We start from the raw sequence: 18,273 nt of genomic DNA on the forward strand, positions 1-18,273 counted from the left end.
AATGTGTTCATTAAGCAGTGCTTTGACGACGGGCTAGCGCAAATAATACATCGAAGAGTCTGTACCGAAATCTCAAGGGGGGCTTAAGCGCATTTCATTCTGTTAAATTGGCTTAGATCGCTCATCTTACTTTCGTTTTCGTGACGTATTCCAGAATACCTAGATCTTCGGAACGAAGCTACCGTCTTACCCCGCATATAAGGCATATGTGTTCTAAAAAAATACGGGATTCGCTCGACATCTAGCTTAAACCCCAATTTGACCACCTACCTAATTAGAACACATGTGCCTGAAACCTACTTAAAGCTGTACCAACCAATGAATATTCTTGAGAGCTCCCAACCAAACCTATTGAACAAACTTGTCGGTGCTGCTGTTACTTGGCTTTAATTCTCTTATTTTATAATTTACACAGCCATGGCTGCTGAGCGACGTTAGCTATAGTATCCACGAGAAACTCGCTGTTCTAGCAGACTATCGGATAGGCGTGAAAGATCACGGCTTTGTCGCTCTTAGCAAGAAGCACAGCGTGGCGGTTTGAACCCACGCCGATCGCGTAGTAGGGTCAAGCCTAAACGACCAAGCCAGATTCCAGGACCCACAAACTTGCTTCTTCAAAGTCAAACAATTTGTCCATTGTACAGCACATAGGCTTTCTAAACGAATATAACACACAAGCAGCGTTGTATTCATTTACAGCACATATGTCTTATATGCGGGGTAAGACGGTAGCGCTCTACTCGTAAATATACCTTGGATAGGAAAGGTCGCTCAGCAGTGAGTGGCCCAAAGCAAGCACCGCGCCAGGGACAAGCGGGAGGACAAGCTAAGCGCGACGGACGCGGCGATGGCGGAGCCAGGCATGGGAGCGCAAGGTCCAGGGCCCCCATCTGCAGTGGCTTAGAATCCGCTGCCACAAGAAGGGAGGATGGAAGACATCGATGCGCAGCAACCACAGCGCGCACCGGAGACCCGCGTTGAGGAGAACAAAGAGCAACCACAGGGGCGCGCGTTAACGGACACAACTGTAACGGACGAAGAAACGGCTCCCGAGACACACTCAGTGACTCAGGCCGCCATGAGCACATGGAGCACCAAAGTGCAGGCACACTTGCCAAGCCAGTCGAGAGTCAGTGAAGCAGCAGCACGGCGATCGCATATGCTTGCTGGGGTATGGAATCCAGTTCACATCAAGCAACTTCTGCACACCTTGATGACGGATTGGGAGGTGGACACAACAACATGGAAAGCGGAAAAAGCAGCGATGCGCAGTGAAGCACTGGCCCCAGCAAACGTTAGTTGTGACGAATCTATCCGCGCCTGGACGGCACGAGAAGATGACATATTTTTCACGTAGATCAGAGGACATCTCGACCTCCCACACACCCCAAATTTCATCAAGGAAACAATGATTAGCGAGCATAGAGCAATGATCGAGGATATGCACGATACATATTTCAACTTCACCCTCACGGTGGTGCTCCCTGCTACAATTCGCATGACGTCAAACACCGCTCACGCAGCCATCTTCAAAGACTTTTTCTTGGCCAATACGGACGATAACACGGGGCACGGAGCTTTCCAAAAAGATGTCAAAAGGCTATACTTCGATGGTGCGCAAACACTTCATGTAGTTTTCCACTCACAGAGAGGAGCTGCTCGATGGATCGGTAAATCTTTGCGCCTAAGAGCGGAAGTCATCACCCTCAAGCAACCGAACGTCTTCCAGAAGAGGAGGGGACAGGGTACTTCACCCCAGCACAAATAGAGACTCAATACGCTGTCCGAGTGTATGGTGGGTTCAAGTTGGGCCTGGCGCCGCTGTCTCGTGCCTTCTCCTGCTTCTCAGGGGCAAAGGTCCTCGACGTAGAATATGCTCGAGCCACCCGAACAGAAATTTACGATAACCGGTATCATATCATTCGGTTCGCGCAGCGTCAATGCCCTCCTGCACGGAAAGGGGTGTCTACGATAGAAATGGAAGGAGCAACCATCACCAATCACCACTTTCAGCAATTCTTCGGCAAATCATGCACAAAATGTTTGCATCCAGGTTACAGCACGTCCAGATGCAGAACCAAACCGGAGAGCTTAGCCTTGGTTCGAGCGAGATCAACCAGAAGGTGAAAGGAAGAAGTGGCGCCAACCCATAGAGCAACTCGCGTGGACTTTAATGTTCACACGATGGAGGACCTGGTTAAGATGCTGCAATCTTACCAGCCACCTCAGGTGACTGTGAAGCCCCTACTACCGGCTGAAGCTGAAGTGGTCGACTCAACTCGACCACCCGCACAGGTGACAGAGGTTGTCTCCACCGCTGAGCAGCAGTCCATACCCCGAAGAATCGAATCAGTAGCGACAACGTCGGACACGGTCGCCCCAAAGGGCACTTACGCAGAGACTGCCGCAGACCAAGCATTCATAACAAAAACACGAAAATCTAGAAAATCCAGAAAACAAAATCGCCAGGCAGCAGCAAACCCCAATGCCCAACCATCGGAGGGCGCGGCGAAGGCGAGTCACACAGCTGATACAGCCGCTCGTACACATACTCAGCCAGTCACGCGCGGACAACAGCATCAGTTCCCATGGCTCGCACTAACACCACTCATCCCGCAGCGGCATCGCGATCCACCACACTAAACAAAGGGCAGGACGCGCGTTTCGCTTTTTTTCCTAAGGAACGAAGCGTTGGGACAATTTGCGGAGCTCGCTTCTTCAGACAGCGAGGAGGAGGAAGACGATGACCAAATGCAGATTGATGATGAGAAGCAGACTACACGAGCATGGGAAGAGAACGAACGTGACGAGGCACCTTATGCGTATGCAGGTGGGCCACAGAGTGATTTCTTAGCCACGACCACGCCACCACGAGCGGCAGATTTCAACCAATCCGCCCGGTCAGCTAGCGCCGCTCAAGAGGACGAGGTAATGCCTTTAGCAACAACAGGGGGAGCGACCACTGCTGCTGCCGCCCGGGCGACCGAGCAGCACTCACAGAGCCGATTGGAGATCACCACCACCAGCGCTGTGGTACGGTCCGCTCGCAAGGTCAAACAACTGTCTGGGAAAATAGGCCTACAGGATGGCGCTATTAAGGGGATGCAGAATAGTATGGCAACATATATCAAGAGCACGAAGCGTGCCGTGGAGGGGAAAACCGGTGAAGTGATTACTGCAGTGGTCTCCAAGCCCACACAGAGTGGAGACGGCCACGAACAGGAGGACATAGTGCCGGCAACTCCAACCTCCCAAGAGGATCTGACTATTGGAATAACGCGTATGGGCACTAACGAAGGGGACGCTGGTCTGCCCGTTCAATTAGGACAATGGCTAGTAAGATTCAATGGAACAGAAGTGGAGGTTGAGGCAAATGGTCAATGGTCAATGCGCCTTCCTTGCATTATACGCATCAACCACGAATCATTCAACGTCAAAACTCAAAAACTCAAGGGCAACGGTCCAACAGGTCACAGAGTTGAAGCAGTCAATTTACGCGCTCATGATGATGAATTTACGCAATGATGTCGCGCTAGGGCTCGTCGATCCTATAGCGGAGTGCGCTCGGCTGTATTCTGACCACCCAGGTTATGAATCCAAGGAAGGGGCCACTGCAGCGCTCTTTGCTCACTACGCCAGAGCCAGACTACGCTCAGCTGGAGAACCAGTGCCGTCACACCACTGCGCAGGTCCTCATGAACTTCGGACGATGGCGCAGTACTTGCAAGAACCCATACTGGTGTTCGACACAAGAGCTTCTAACGACGCCCACATCCAACGTTACCTATACAAACTTCACCGACTCCCAAACAACGTCCATCATGAAAGCAGATATGTCGCGGCATTCACGGACAGGGAAGCAACAGAATATCTTAGAGTTAGCTTCGATATTCACGTCCTCTCAACCTTTCTGGTCTTAAGGCATGACGAACGGCATTTTTATGGAGTCGGACACGGGGAGCTATACCTCAAATGGAGGGCGGAAGGAGACCCAGAGTTTGCTGCAGACATCTCGAACACGTTTTCATGGAAGAAAGATGTGAATAACCTGACAGACGCCGAACGCACCATAGACTTGGCCTCAGTAAACCAACTAGCGGACAGAGCGGACGTCAACTCTATTCTAATTAAACGTCAAGAAATGAGAGCGCGGCTAGATGTCATTCATGCCAGACTCGGACTACCCATCCTCGATGCGGCTTATCGCCAGTAAAGCCTCGGACGCAGATCTCCAACAGGAAGAACAACACATTCACGCAGCGTACGGGATTGACGCTTACTCAACTGGATCTCAGCAGGATGAGACTAACGGGAACGGAGTGGTGTCTATGCCTACACGTTACGCTCGCCCTGCCTATGGTGTTCTTGTCCAAAACACTTACTTCAGACTCTTGCGCGCATCGAAGTCAGTTTCAATGGATGAGGTAGACGTGCCTCTTGCGGACTTGATAGCTTGGGCGTATCTAGAGGCCTTCTCAAAATGGTGTGTACTCTTCAGAGAGACATTTCAGACCCCTCTCACTAAGCGACGCGGATCGCGACCGACGGATATCACAAAATGGCTACTCAAAGACCACCAGGCTCTACGGCACTTGTTCCTTATCCAGAACACGAGGCCAAGAACGGGGACCTGGTTCACCTAATCAAGTAGGGAGAACTCGATTTCCACAATGAACAACTTACAGCAATACAGCGGCTGGCAGGAGACGACACGTTGGACGCTAACCCCCGACAGTACTGCGAAGAGTGGCTTACAGCTTATCTGCAGTGCAGTGACGACTCGGTCGCAGCCAGTGATCTGGTTGCGTCTCCTGAGAGGTGGGCGAGGTTAGCCCAGTGGGTCCCAGACAACTACTGCCGGGCACAACCGGAAGGTGTACCTCGCACCGAATGGTGCCTTCTTCACGTGATGCCCTACGTGGTCAGTGACTGGCAATATACACCAATGGGGCGTGCTCCACACGGCGCCCGGTTGATATGGTACGAAAAGTCCTCATTCATCCGCAGTTTATGCCACGGAATAGTGAACCACCAAGACTGGAGTGCAGCAACTTTAGCCCCGACGGGGCAAACCTAAGGAGCTCATAGGGAGGACGAAGTCGAGAGCTCACCACTGTGGTGAGCTCTCGACTTTCGTCCCTCAGGACACAGAAAAAAAAGGCACCACTTGGTGACCACAGGACACCAGAAAAAAAAGGCACCACAGTGCCAGCAACGTCACCGCAGGGGGAGCAGCCTGCGCTGACGCCTGTGTCCACAATATGACGATCACTGCCCATGCATACTCCGACTCCTTCCAAGCAGCTGGAAAGGGCAAGTGTGCTGGATCTGAGGAGAAGGAGAATACAGACCCAATTACAAGAAATTACACAAAAACTTTACATACTACGTGGGGATACATCGCGAAAACACAGGACTTGTGGAAATTCTTCGACCCAATACAAGTAACAGACCAATTCACTGCACTAGAGGAACCGTTTGCGCAAGACAAGAAATTGCGCACGAAGAGAATAAGGAAAGCTGATAAGGACGCAGCCAGAGCAGCAAAACTAGCGGAACAACGGCTCCACCCAGAAGAGCAAACGTTAGGGATCATTACACAAAATGTCAATGGACTCGGTGCGATAGAAAAGGAGAGATCGAACGGGTTCACGGCTTTCGGGACACCGGACTCCCATGGAAACTCAGATGTACTCTTGTTGCAGGAGACGCATGTCGCGGCCGGAGAGATGGAAGCGTACAAAAGACTTTTTGCGAGGAGGTGGGGGCTCCAGACGGGCCCACGGCAGCCGAATTACTCCTTTTGGACACCTGCCGATGACAGGAGGGGTTGTGTGGCGATCTTGGCAAACCCGTATGGCGCGTTTAAGGCCATGACGCCCTATCTGGAAGATAAATGGACTCAGAATTTCACGGCGGTAAGAGGGACTCTTGATGGCACCCCGGCAATTATTTGCAGCGTATACGCACCTCACACTCCCGCGCTCAGAGAGACGTCTTACAAAACATTGCAAAATATTGAGTTTCCTGCTGGGGTATTGCTCTTCGTTGGAGGTGACTTTAACTGTACCTTGGATGAACGGGCTGACTGCAGCTTCACCAGCGCATCCGGAGGCCATGACGCACCGGCGCTGCGGGCTTTGCTTAATATATGGGACCTTCTGGACCCGATCGCAGTGGCACGACCGTCGAAATGGACATATGAAGATCTACTACGACACCACTTCGAGACTCACACTTATCATTACACGCTTCCTGGGGGAACAGAGGCATCCTCACGGCTGGATCGGTGGTATATGTCACCTTGCACACTGTCGTGGGTGACCGACTGGCACACAGTTCAGCTCGGAGCCAAGTCGGATCATCTCGGAACTAAACTGCACGTCAGATCACCGGAGGACCCTATCCGAATCCGCCGGCCACCACGAATTCACCCGGTACCTCAATTTGCAGAGGTCGCAGTCAAGGAGTTACCACTCATATTCTAACAGAGTTTGCTGATCGCTTTAGCAAAAATGAGTACTCAGCGGAAGAGGCCAGCGTGCAGTGGGAGGCGTTGAAGAGTGAAATTGCTCGTAGAACCCGACTATGTATTAGAGAGCGGCGTAAATCAAGGAGACAATCTCTCAAATAGAAATTGGCCCGATTGGTACGTCAGCAGCACCGTCTGCTACAAGATAAAATGGGTCAACCTCCGACGGTAGAATCAATCACTGACCAGCTAGACGGACTTACTCTAGACACAACAGCGGGGCTGACTCGTGAAGCTCGCTTACGGCGAGCTATTGCCGAGTGCAAGCAGACTAGAAACGAGCTTGGACAACGCCGCTTGTTCCAAGAAGCAACCCACTGGGCATGCAAAACTACACGTTCCTTCTTTAGGAGAGTATCGTCTAAATTTAGCGACGATACTGTCCATAAGCTGGACCCGATCCCAGGCGTACCAGTGAGAGGAGTTCACGACAAAGCTGACACCATGGCGGACGCGTGGACACCAATTCTACAGCAAGATGCTGCGGACTGGCCCAATGTAGAGGAAGTCGGCAATTGGATTCCCCAAGCGGACCAATCCACACCAGCTCAGACCGCTAGCGCTGCAGAAATTACTGAGGACGACGTGAGGGCTGCCATCCAGAAATGTGAACGAGGCAAAGCGCCGGGTCCGGATAGTCTGGGCAATGGATGGTATCGAGACTACGAAAACCTACTCATTCCGATTCTGGCAAAATCTTATGATCTCTGGTACGACGCAGGAGTCTTCCCGCCTTCATTTCTGGACGCGGATACCTTCTGCCTCAAAAAAGGGGGATCCTCGCGAAATGCACTCAACTTCCGCCCAATTGCCCTGCTTAACACGGACTATAAGCTCCTGATGAAGATACTGGCAAGTAGAGTCAGCATGACGCTGCCAGATCACATACACCCCAACCAAAATGGCTTCGTTCCTGGTAGATAAATCCACGACACGAGGCAGAACAAAGTATGGTACTCACTGATCTCTCTCAGAGAGAGGCTTCTGCACTACTGCGGGACTTCAAGAAGGCCTACGACTCACTCGATCGAGCATACATGCTGTCCATTCTTAGACGGAAAGGATACCCAGAAAAATTTGTCCGAGCAATTGACAGTACACTTGAAGGTACACGGGCGCGTTTCCTGGTGAATGGGTCCACCTCACGATATGTACGGGTTACGAGCGGAATTCGGCAGGGCCGCCCCTTGGCACCGATGCTGTTCATCCTGGATTTGGACCCTCTGTACAGAAAATTGGACGGTTTTATGGGATGCAAAGGGGTCATAGTTCATTCAGAGGCTGGTCGATTTGAGCTGCGGGTTGCGGGCTACGCAGACGACACTGCGGCCTTTGTCGCCAACCCGAAGGACATCCCTGCGCTACTCCACGTGGTATCCTCCTTTGGCAAGGCGTCGGGGCTGCAAATTAAGACCGACAAGACACTGGTTGTAGCACTAAATCCGGAGGGAGCGACTCCATCAATGACACTACCGCCTGAACTGCACTACCAACCGAGCGAGGCAACCTGCAGGTACCTTGGTATTCCAGTTGGGAAAGTAAAAAGGGAAAATCCTACTCACAGAGTCTCGGGGAGCGTAGCTCTGCAACAACTTACAGCAAGATTGCGGCTGCCAAGCCAAAAAACCTCCACTGTCGACCATCGCAGCAGGATTGCCAGTGCCATCATTGTACCGAAACTCCTCTATATAGCGCGTCACGCATGGCCGTCGGTGATGGAGGTCCAGGCCATGGACACGAGAATTAAACACTACGTCTGGCACGGACACTTCACAACCGATGCGGAGAATGGTAAAGTGGCTTGACGCAGACTTGGCAGCCTTGCCCAGACACAGAGGAGGTCTATCACTGCCTAACCTACGCGTGGAAATCCTAGCGCTTGCAGCAATAGTAGTCGGCACGTGGGCCCATTCAGCAACAAGGCAAGCTCACATCGTCGGAGACGTCCTTTTCAACCGTAAACGCTTTCCTGTAGCACCAAGTGTCTACATCACACCAGGGTACGTTGACCAACATCCGACACATTTCGACACCAGTCCACACTATGGGAAACAGGAAAATTACTCGTCAGCATGGCTGGGGCACCGAAAGGAGTCGAAGAATTACCTGCACTTTTGAACCCGCTTGCAATGGCAATATACAGTCAGTCGGACACGATTCACATGAAGTGGAGGGAGGACACTCTAAGTATGGACTGCAGGACACTCCTAGCCAACATCACCCCGGTAAGGTCACAGCTGAAACAGGTATCACCTATTAAGTTCGCGGTGGAATGGCTGCCGTATACAGACATGATTACGGTTAGAGTTTGGGACCGGAATGGGATCTGGACAACGTTGGCACAGGCGTGTCATTTATATGGAAAAACCAACACAATTCTACAAGACATGGTCACTTGGACGAGAATGACCACAGGTCGCTTGAATTTCACCTCCAGAATCACGCGGAATGGGAGTTGCAAGAAAGACCAGAACGAGAATTTGGCCTTGACACTGGTTAGTAACTTCGTCACCATTGCGGAAGTCCCAGTGTACCCATCGGAAGTGCGATTCACTGCGAATCCACGGGATCATCCGCTAACAGTCACTCTGCGTCGCAGGGATACGGTCGAGGCGATACGTCGGACGGAGGCTGCAGGACCTACAGCAGGTCGGAAGGTGGACAGCTTACACACACTGTACCGCTGTCTAATCTCGGAGCTAGGTCCGAACACCGCGGTTTTAACTGTACGGCCGCACCCGTATCTGTGTCGGCTTGCATGCTTGTGCATGGGTGGTCGGCGGTGAACCCGGACCAGGAATGATTACAAGAAACGAGCAGCGCTGCACGCTCTAAAAAGAGGAGCGTCCAAGGCTAGCGAGAGACAATTGAGATGGACAAATGCAGACAACGTAGCAGCGGCGAGTTTGGGTGCCTTTGCCTGGAAACAAGTCCGCAGAATCGTCGGTTGGGCCCGTGGGGGGAACAGCTTCTCATCCGTCTGAAATGGAATGCTTTCTCACTATATGATGTTGGTAGTCACAAGGTGGGCTGCCCTCATACCGGCTGCATTCACCTCACTGAGGTTGATATCTACCACGTGTTTTGGACCTGCCCATCCGCAGAAAAACTGAGGGGCCAGCTGACAAAGCCTTGGATGAAGGCAGGGGTCCCAGCAGGCCTTTTCAAACGCGCGCATTTCAGTCTATCTCTTCCCCAAGTTCCTGCGGGCATTCGGAAGAAAGCAGAGTCAATGTTCGAACACAACTCCTCTATCCTTTTCATCGAAGCGGTCACTACACTGGTGGACCATTGCTGGAGACTAGGTGCCGTGCTGTACTTTCATGCAGTGTGGCGATGACGAGTTGGTCACTTCGATGCACTTAACCATATTACGGACTCTCACCGCACTGCGCAGATGAAGGCTAGACTCCGAGATGGATACGAAACAGTTTATAGGCATCTAAGCACACAGACGCAATCGACGCATGCAAGAATGGCGCAGCAATTACTGCGGACAGTCCTCGCGACCGAAGTGGTGATGGAACCAGAATTCATGACAGGCACCGGGTCCCATGTTCATCTGCTGTTTTTCGATGGGGGCTTACGAGGCAACCCGGGCCCCGGCGGAAGCGGGGCCATACAAGTGTGCTGGATAGGATCTATGGCCTATGCCAGCAAGAAGGCCACCAATAATATGGCGGAAAATATGGGCCTCCTTGCAGGGCTCAAAGCGTGCGAAGCACGAAAGTATGAGCCGCTGCACGTCATCGGGGACAGCGCCATGATAATCCGGCAGCAGGCACAAAGAAAACCCTTCAAGGCCAAACACCTGCGCAATTACTACTGGAGTAGCCGCAAAATAGCGGACAAGCTAAATGTCATCCAATGGCATCACCACCTCAGAGGGCAGAATAAGATGGCCGACTGCCTGGCTAACCTTGCAATGGACTCCAAACGTAGCTTCCAAATGCACGTCGCAAGTGACACAGCACAACTGCAAAGATGAAATTCGGTATTAGCTCATATGGATGGCGATGTGGCTCAGTGGCAATCGGCCAATCGACAATCGATGCGAGATAGCATCCTCATGACCCCCCAAAAGTGGAGAGAAAGAGGGGAGAATTGGCCAAGTTGGCCGGAAGACGAACAGCGAGAGGCCGGGTCAGGGACGGCGGCGCTGTACCGGGTATAGGAAGTCGTTAGCCAAAGTGGTTAAGTGACATCAATACTACTCAACCAAACCCAAGCCGGTAGCGCTCTTATTCTGTTAACAAGGCGCGCCGCAGTAGCCCACATCTCCATGCGAGACTTTGCTGGACTTTTCATGAGACTATGTCACTCTTCAGGGTGTAGGCCGCGACGTGTGTAACCTTTTGGTATACGACCTTTACTCCTGCGAATTTTCGGCTATGGCTGCTTGAAGTGGATCTAAGTGAGGGCGGTATCCTAACTTAATCTTTGTGGACTAGTTCACTTTTTGCAAAATATTTTTTCCCCTCAATATCGAGCTAAATCCTGTGGTTACAGCTCCATTTGCCTGAGTCTGATCTTTTATCAAATTTTTCGCCACTTTCTTCGCCTCTGCCTTGTCTCAGTTCTCTTGGCTTGCTCGAAGAAATCTTTTGCTAACAAAATGGTATCTTCCCGTGGCGAAGCCTTGGGGCGATATCTTCAATTAAAAATATGTATAGCGTTTGCGATGACGAAGGTCAGACGCATGACTGCAAATGCTAGGTGGATTGTAAAGCAGAAAAGAAAAGCGGAAATGCCACCACTGAAGGGCTGGCCCAGCAGGAAGGAGCTGTGAAGTGACGGTATAATTTTGGGACTCCTATACCGGTACCTTTACTTCTGTATTATTATGTTGATATCCATCGATTTTCGTTTCAAATACTTGTGCTCGAACAATAAATAACTTCAGAACTGATACCGTAGTAGCCAGTACTGTTCCATGTACCGAAAACCTCAACTGATAACGTCTGACACCGTGATTTTAGGTACATTGAACAGTACCGTTTACTACGGCATCAGCTCTAAAGTTATTTACTGTACCGACTGTTGTGAGTGATTACCGTCGGCCCCTTTTCATCACTATCCGGAGGAATCACTTTCCAGAGTTGTACCGCTACATGGGAACACTCGCCTTGCTGCATCATGGCTGCTAAAGTGTTCAGCGTGAGCGTGCCCCACGCCCTTATATGAAGCGTGGGGCTCTGAAATTCGATACCCGCGCCGGTCTTTAGGAACTACTGAAAGCACAGGTGTCAGGACTAGTGAATACTACAGCCCTGAAGACGAGGACATGCCGTGATGATGTCGCGCTTGTCCAGGAACGACATTTGCTTCTTCCGGTCCTGCTTACGACCCATTTCAGTGGTTTCGTCTACGACTTTGTTCTCTTCTGGCGGATATTGCAGCTTTTCGATGGAGATCGGGTCTTTTTGGACGTAGTTCACCAATGAATATCCTCTTCACTTGATGACCTTTATTTAATAATAAAAAACTGATTCTCACCCAGTACAATCTGGAGGTTAGAAGTAATTTTGACTTGGTTTGTGAATTGCTTGTCCATTTCAGACCTCGTATTTTCATGCAGCAGTTAATTGAAACCGAACAATACCGTTATATCATTTTAAAATGCACAGGGTTTTGTAAAACCCTTTATATCGGTATCTTGTGACCAGGATTGGAGGTACCGGTACATTTGATAAAATCAATTGATCAAACGACCCCTTCAATTTAACCCCTTGGACGCGGAGGGTTGTAATATGGTCTTATGCTGTTCAGAATAGCATAACAATTACTTAGATTCACTATGCCACGAAATCCGCAAAAGCGTATCCACGCCCCTTCCCATAAATTGATCGACTGTTATTGGTCCACGTGTACAAATCCAACAATTTAATTGGTTCATGAAACAGGTGGCTTGATGTACGCGCGTAGAGAGCAGACTCTCATATTTTGGAAAATATAAATTTTGGTTCCCTTTGCCGCTTTCGCGCCAAGCCACTCATTCTTCGTTTTTGCCAAGTCAAGCGCAAGAATGACTTACTTTATGGATTTCAAGTCAGTATGGCCACTTCTACGAAAGGAGGGTTGGACGTGGAAGCCTGCAGCCGGCATCCAGATCCAGTACGTTACCTTTTTGTCTACTTTGTTGCACCACAGTAATGTACTAACTTGCATAAATGCGTGTAGTCACAACTACCTGAAACCAGGAAGCAAAGTTAGGGAGGTAAACGCGGCACGGACTATTTCAACGGCGAGGATGAACTACTGGCGTATGTGCGTCGCGATCCAGAGCTGTGCGCGCGGCTTAATATCGCGAACGTATGGGTGCGCCCGCCTTCTCAAGCGGGTAAGTAGTATCTTGCTGTTGCTATGTGCTTACAAAAGTGACTTACTGTTTGTATTTAAATTTAGTTCAAAGCACTATAGGTGCTGCTGCGTCAGACTCTCCCACTCCAGTGCCTGATCAGCCCGAAATCGAGGCTGCAATTGCACTAAAGAGAAATACTTCTGCGTCAGGTAAAGCGCCGGCGAAGAAACGCGTGAAACAGACATCTACAGAGCAGAAGACTGCAAAGCCTTCTACAGCGAAGACGAAGAAGATGACGAAGAAGCAGCTTGACAAAGAAGCAGCAGATCGCCGTCGAGAGCTCTCGTCGTTCGGTAGAGTGTGAGGAGGCGAAAACGCCCAAGGTACCGCTTCGATTCAGTGCTGGTGCCTATAAAGAGCTAACTGGGTATTTGTAGGAAACGATGGACTTCGTGCAGATCCCCCTCAGACAAATCAAGAACCTGGTTCCATGAGCACTGGCAAGAATGGTATAAGAACCCGATAATATGCTGACGTTATGCTAAGCTGACACTGTCGTAATGATTTGTAGATAATGCTGACAACGGAGGACAAGCTAACGCTGACACGACAGGTATAGTCGACTGTTTTTATGCTGACTTGTTCATACGCTGACGTGGTGTGTATACAGAAAACGTTAATGCTGACTTGGTAGCATCTGCTAATACTGACCCTCCAGGTATAGCATTGCTGATTTTTTAATATGCTGACGAATATGTTTGCTAATTCCAAGTGTGGGTTATTGTAGCTATTGATGATGCCAATAAATTTCTAGCCGGACATATGGAAGGTGATGTGTATTCAGTCATCGCCGGTAGCAGCAATGGCGAAAACAGTGAGTACGTTTTTGATGAGAGTGATGGGGATGATTTTGAGTCTGAAAGTGATACTGGCGACACGACCCGAGACGACGACGGAGTGACGATTCCGCCTGCAACAGTCAGTTCGTCTCAATTTCGAGGAATCGAATTCGCGGTGATGGAAGCCACTGATCCAAACCTCGTATTGGAAGAAGGTGAAGATTTTCTAGATTCGGACGTAGAAGGGAGTGATGATTTGGTGGAGGCCGCTGAAACATTTGTGGATGAAGATTCCAGCGAGAGTGAAGATACAAACGAGTCAGTCGCAGAAGAGGTCAGTCGTATGATCGGCTGTATGAAGCCAGCTGAAATTGATGATATGCGGTTGCGCGTTCAAGGTGTGTATTGTTTTTTGTTGTGGAGCCAAGGAGAGTTTATCTAATTGACATTATGCTGACAGGGTCGTCTGAGATTTATGACACCACTCAACTTGCTGCCATGGCACAAGATGGCTGGACTGTTCTACCGGACGATACAACAACGCCTGTCACTAATGATGCTGGTGTAGACAACATGTACGACGGGTACTGTGAACCCTCACAAGGCGTCATAGCTGCTTCACAGTCACCTATCGACCTCTTCTTCTATTTCCTGCCCAAATCGTTGTGGCGGCATGTTGCAAGCGAATCTAACCGGTATTGGAAGCAAACGCTTGAAGCACGCCTCGAGAAAATGGTACAGCAAGAAGGGAAGGTGATGCACCGGCTTCACAAGAGTAGAGAAAAACTAAGAAAGCGCCTGATAAAATTTGATAAGATTCTGCCGCACGAAGTTGTTCAATGGGTTGGGCTGATGTTGGCCCATGCCTCGAGTCCTCGAAAGTCGTTTGAGATGCACTGGAATATGGCCGAGGATGGCCTTATTCCTGCAGGAACATTTGGAAAAGCTATGTCTCGAGACCGTTTTCGGCTCATTACCAGATTTTTGCATTTTACTGACAACGAAGATCCTGCGGCTTCTAGTGATAGGGGCTGGAGAACACGTTCGGTGTTGGCAACGGCGAAAATCACATTCAAGGAGGGGTATGTCTTGGGTTCAAGAGTGGCTGTTGATGAAGGTATGTTACCTTCGTTTAATCGGCGCAATCCGACACGCATGTACATGAAGGACAAGCCGCATAAGTGGGGAACCAAGTGCGTCATGACGTGCTGCGCCGAGTCGGGCTACTGCAAAAGGTAATGCTGACATAGTCACGATAAATTATTAAAGCTATGCTGACTTAGAGTACATTATTTGATGAATGACAGAGTTGAAGTCGACGTTGGGCGAAAGAAGGACAAGGAGGGTGCTCAATCGATGGACACAAAGAGCGGCCCGGCGGCTGTCATACGAAATATTGCGAGTGTTTTCCGTGGACTCCCTTACCAAGGAAGGCGTCTCGTGGTTGCAGATCGGTTTTATACTTCTGTACCGCTAGCGCAACAACTGCGGACTATGGGCTTCAATTTCGTTGGGACTATAGAAAAGAATCGAAAAGGGTGGTGCAAAGGGGTTACATTTCCTTTCAAGAAGCGACCAGCAAACTTTACAAGGGGCTCCTTCAAAATGGCGATCGCTAAAAGCAATCCGGGTCTAGTGGCACTGGGCTGGGCTGATAACAGATCGGTTTACTTCCTGGCATCCCAAGTTGGAACAGCTATGACGACTGACGAGTGTTCAGCGCCGTGAAAAGAATGGAGAGCAGAGCACTGTTCCATGCCCGGAGATTGTTGCAGAACGCCAGCGCTTCATGGGTGGTGTTGATCGCCATGATCAATTGCGACTTCAGTCGTACTCTATGCAATATGCAGCAAGGTAAATGCTACCCTGACAATGTCAACTTATGGTCTCTAATTTATGCTGTTCTGTATACCAGATTTCAGAAAGACTACAAGAGTCTCTTCCTTGGGCTATTAGACATGGCCATGGTGAACGCGTACATTGTACATTCGCTGTTGTAGGAGGAACAGAGCAAGAAGAAGATGTCGCATTACGTGTTCTTGGCAAGAATGCACAAGCAACTTATCCTCCAAACACAGACAGCATTTACAGAGACAACCGGATTATGCCGACCTACTAATACAGTTACTGAACAAGTTACTGTACATGGCGGACATGTACTAGTTCAAACGCCAGATACGCGCATGAACAACGGTGTCCAGAGGCTGAGACAGCGCCAGTGTAAAGTTTGCTCCTGCTACAAGCCTGAAGGTAAGCGGCGTGGGGGGACATCGAGATTCTATTGCCCAAAGTGTTCGGAGGACAAGAAGGGTGTAATGATGCTTTGCAACAAAGTCCGAGGGCATCCAGCCAACGAGATATGGCATATCCTGTGGCAGAACGGTGCGTTTTCGCCAAAGGAGAGTCACATTCGGGACCGTAGTCTTGCCGACCCGTAGCTAACCTTGTCAATACACGTACCTTCACAATCTCAACCATTTATTGGCACCGTACCTGCACATGCGTTCGCCTCTGTTAGCTCTCACTTGGCCATCCAGTTACTGCCACTATGCCGCTATAGTTTGCACCGCTGCTTGGGGTCTAGTTGGGGGAAGGAGGGAGATGTTTGTCTGTGATGCGTGTGCTGTGGTTGTCTCCAAATTTAGAGCTTGCATAGAATGACCAGGAAACAGTTGATTGGAGAATTTTAAAATCGCTGATCACACCATCCCCTTCTGCGGAATAATTACCAAGGAGGTTAGCTACATTCGTTGCTAAGAAAGTGCATTTTTAACCTTGAATTAATTATATCATATTTTAACGAAGTTATTTTCTTATACCCTCCGGGAGGGTATAAGCTTTTTTCTTAGCCTATTCGTGTCACACCTCCGTGTCCAAGGGGTTAAGACCGACCCTAAGGGTAGACCGACCCTAAGGGTCGGTCTTACAAAAGAGGGAAGGTAGCGATCGAGTTTGCGGGTCATTGGCAACGCCTTAAGGGGTGACACCGCTTCTTGACCCACTGGGACGTTGTGTAGCACGATCTTGGGATACACACACCCCGCCAGCCGTTTTCGTTCTCCTGGTTACCTTTTAAGAAAATTAATAGTGTAACTGAGGTTGGAGAAAACTATTTGACGCACCGAGTGTCATTTTGTAGTTGTGAGCGGTGTCAGCTTACACTACAGATGTGTAGGTCCTAATGTGTAGCTTCTGGTATAGCTTCTGTCTGCTTTTGAAGGTTATTTTGCCCAAAGTGCCGGTTTCACCTTAATTTTGCATTACGAGAAAAATCTAATTCTTAAGCTAATCTTTTCACACGATATCTCCCCTGTCAGAAAATTGAACACTTTTAGAGCTTTGTATGAAAGTCCCCAATGATTTATTATCTTTCCGCATTTATTCTTCCCAATGCCGCTTCTCAAGCGGGCAGCCGATATGCAGGAGAGCTTGAGTGTCATGGCATCTCCTTGAACAGGTATCTCCAGAATTAAACAAGAAGATAAGGGACAAGTGAAAACGGTTGCGGCGTCTTCTTCGACGCGTCCTCTGAATGGCGGCAGTGAGTCAAATATTTGTTGTTGTGTCGGAGGAGAGTTCCTCAAAGACACGGGGATCCAAACTGGCAGCTTGTCATGCAGCACAATAACAAATCCGCCGACCTGCCTCCCTTGGCCATGCAGCACTCGGCAACTTTTTCGGCCGTTTTTGCATCTACGTTCCAGCACCCTTCAGTGAAGCAAGACTCTGGTTGCAACTGGGCATTCGAAACGGAATACATCGCCATCACGCATGCGATTAAGAGATAGCCACGAGCGTTAACTCTCATTCTTGGTCGAGAAAATTCAATGCCTGGAAAAAAGGGAAGTGGTGTTGTCCAATCCGAACAAGGACTCAAAAGATAATGCGTCGTACTTTAGCCGACAACGGTCGTCACAGCATTTGAAAAGGTCGTCCAGTAATCTGAATACGGTCGCGACTAAACCTGATACTTGTAAGCCGTAATCCGATGAAGGTCGTGACTGATTTTATCGAGATTTGACAGAATGATGCTGAAGATTGCTTACAGAAGTCCCTTCAATAACACTTAAAGTTAGTCTTTTATCTGCCCCTAAAGCGGGATAGGATTGTCTAAAGACATGAATGCTCTATGATGTGGCCGGGATGAGATTGCCTAAAGACATGAATGCTCTATGGTGTGGCCAACACATATTATTTTGTAAAGGCTACGATGTTACGCTTTTATGAAAGCAATTTTTAATTGTACGATTTTATTGGACGAAAGCTACAAAATACTGTGCGTCGCTACACTCCTGGACACAATTATACGGCCACCTCGTCGAGTGCCCATAACTCAGTCAATTTTTATTATTTGACGGGGCGGTTTTCACACAAGTTCCAAAACATGCTTCAAAATAGCAAGGATGGGCTAACGCTCGCATTTTTGCACTTTATAGGGAGGCTCACATACAAAAAAAGAGAGGTGTCAAAGTGGACACAATTTACGGCATTCATCGGCCTTTTACAAAAACCCAAATTAAATAAAACATGTGTCATTTTGGCTGACTAGAAATTTGTATGGGCTTAGTTACTGTGGGCGATTACATAAGGCTCTCCCTACG

General features: G+C 49.5%; 2 protein-coding genes across 2 annotated transcripts; one reads left to right on the forward strand and one right to left on the reverse strand.

The window, feature by feature from the left end:
- Positions 1-928: 928 nt before the first annotated feature.
- On the forward strand, positions 929-1,357 carry PITG_04091 (uncharacterized protein; the record flags this gene model as incomplete). Its single annotated transcript, XM_002905757.1, has 1 exon — positions 929-1,357. One exon carries the CDS (start codon positions 929-931, stop codon positions 1,355-1,357), a length of 429 nt encoding a protein of 142 aa, XP_002905803.1.
- A 15,895-nt stretch (positions 1,358-17,252) lies between these two features.
- PITG_22726 (cys-rich secreted peptide protein, putative) lies at positions 17,253-17,480 on the reverse strand (the record flags this gene model as incomplete). The annotated part of the gene is made up of 1 exon (XM_002905758.1): positions 17,253-17,480. One exon carries the CDS (start codon positions 17,478-17,480, stop codon positions 17,253-17,255), a length of 228 nt encoding a protein of 75 aa, XP_002905804.1.
- Between the last annotated feature and the right edge of the window lie 793 nt (positions 17,481-18,273).

Source organism: Phytophthora infestans, genomic scaffold (genome assembly GCF_000142945.1).
Source record: "Phytophthora infestans T30-4 supercont1.5 genomic scaffold, whole genome shotgun sequence".
NCBI classification, from domain to species: Eukaryota; Oomycota; class Peronosporomycetes; order Peronosporales; family Peronosporaceae; genus Phytophthora; species Phytophthora infestans.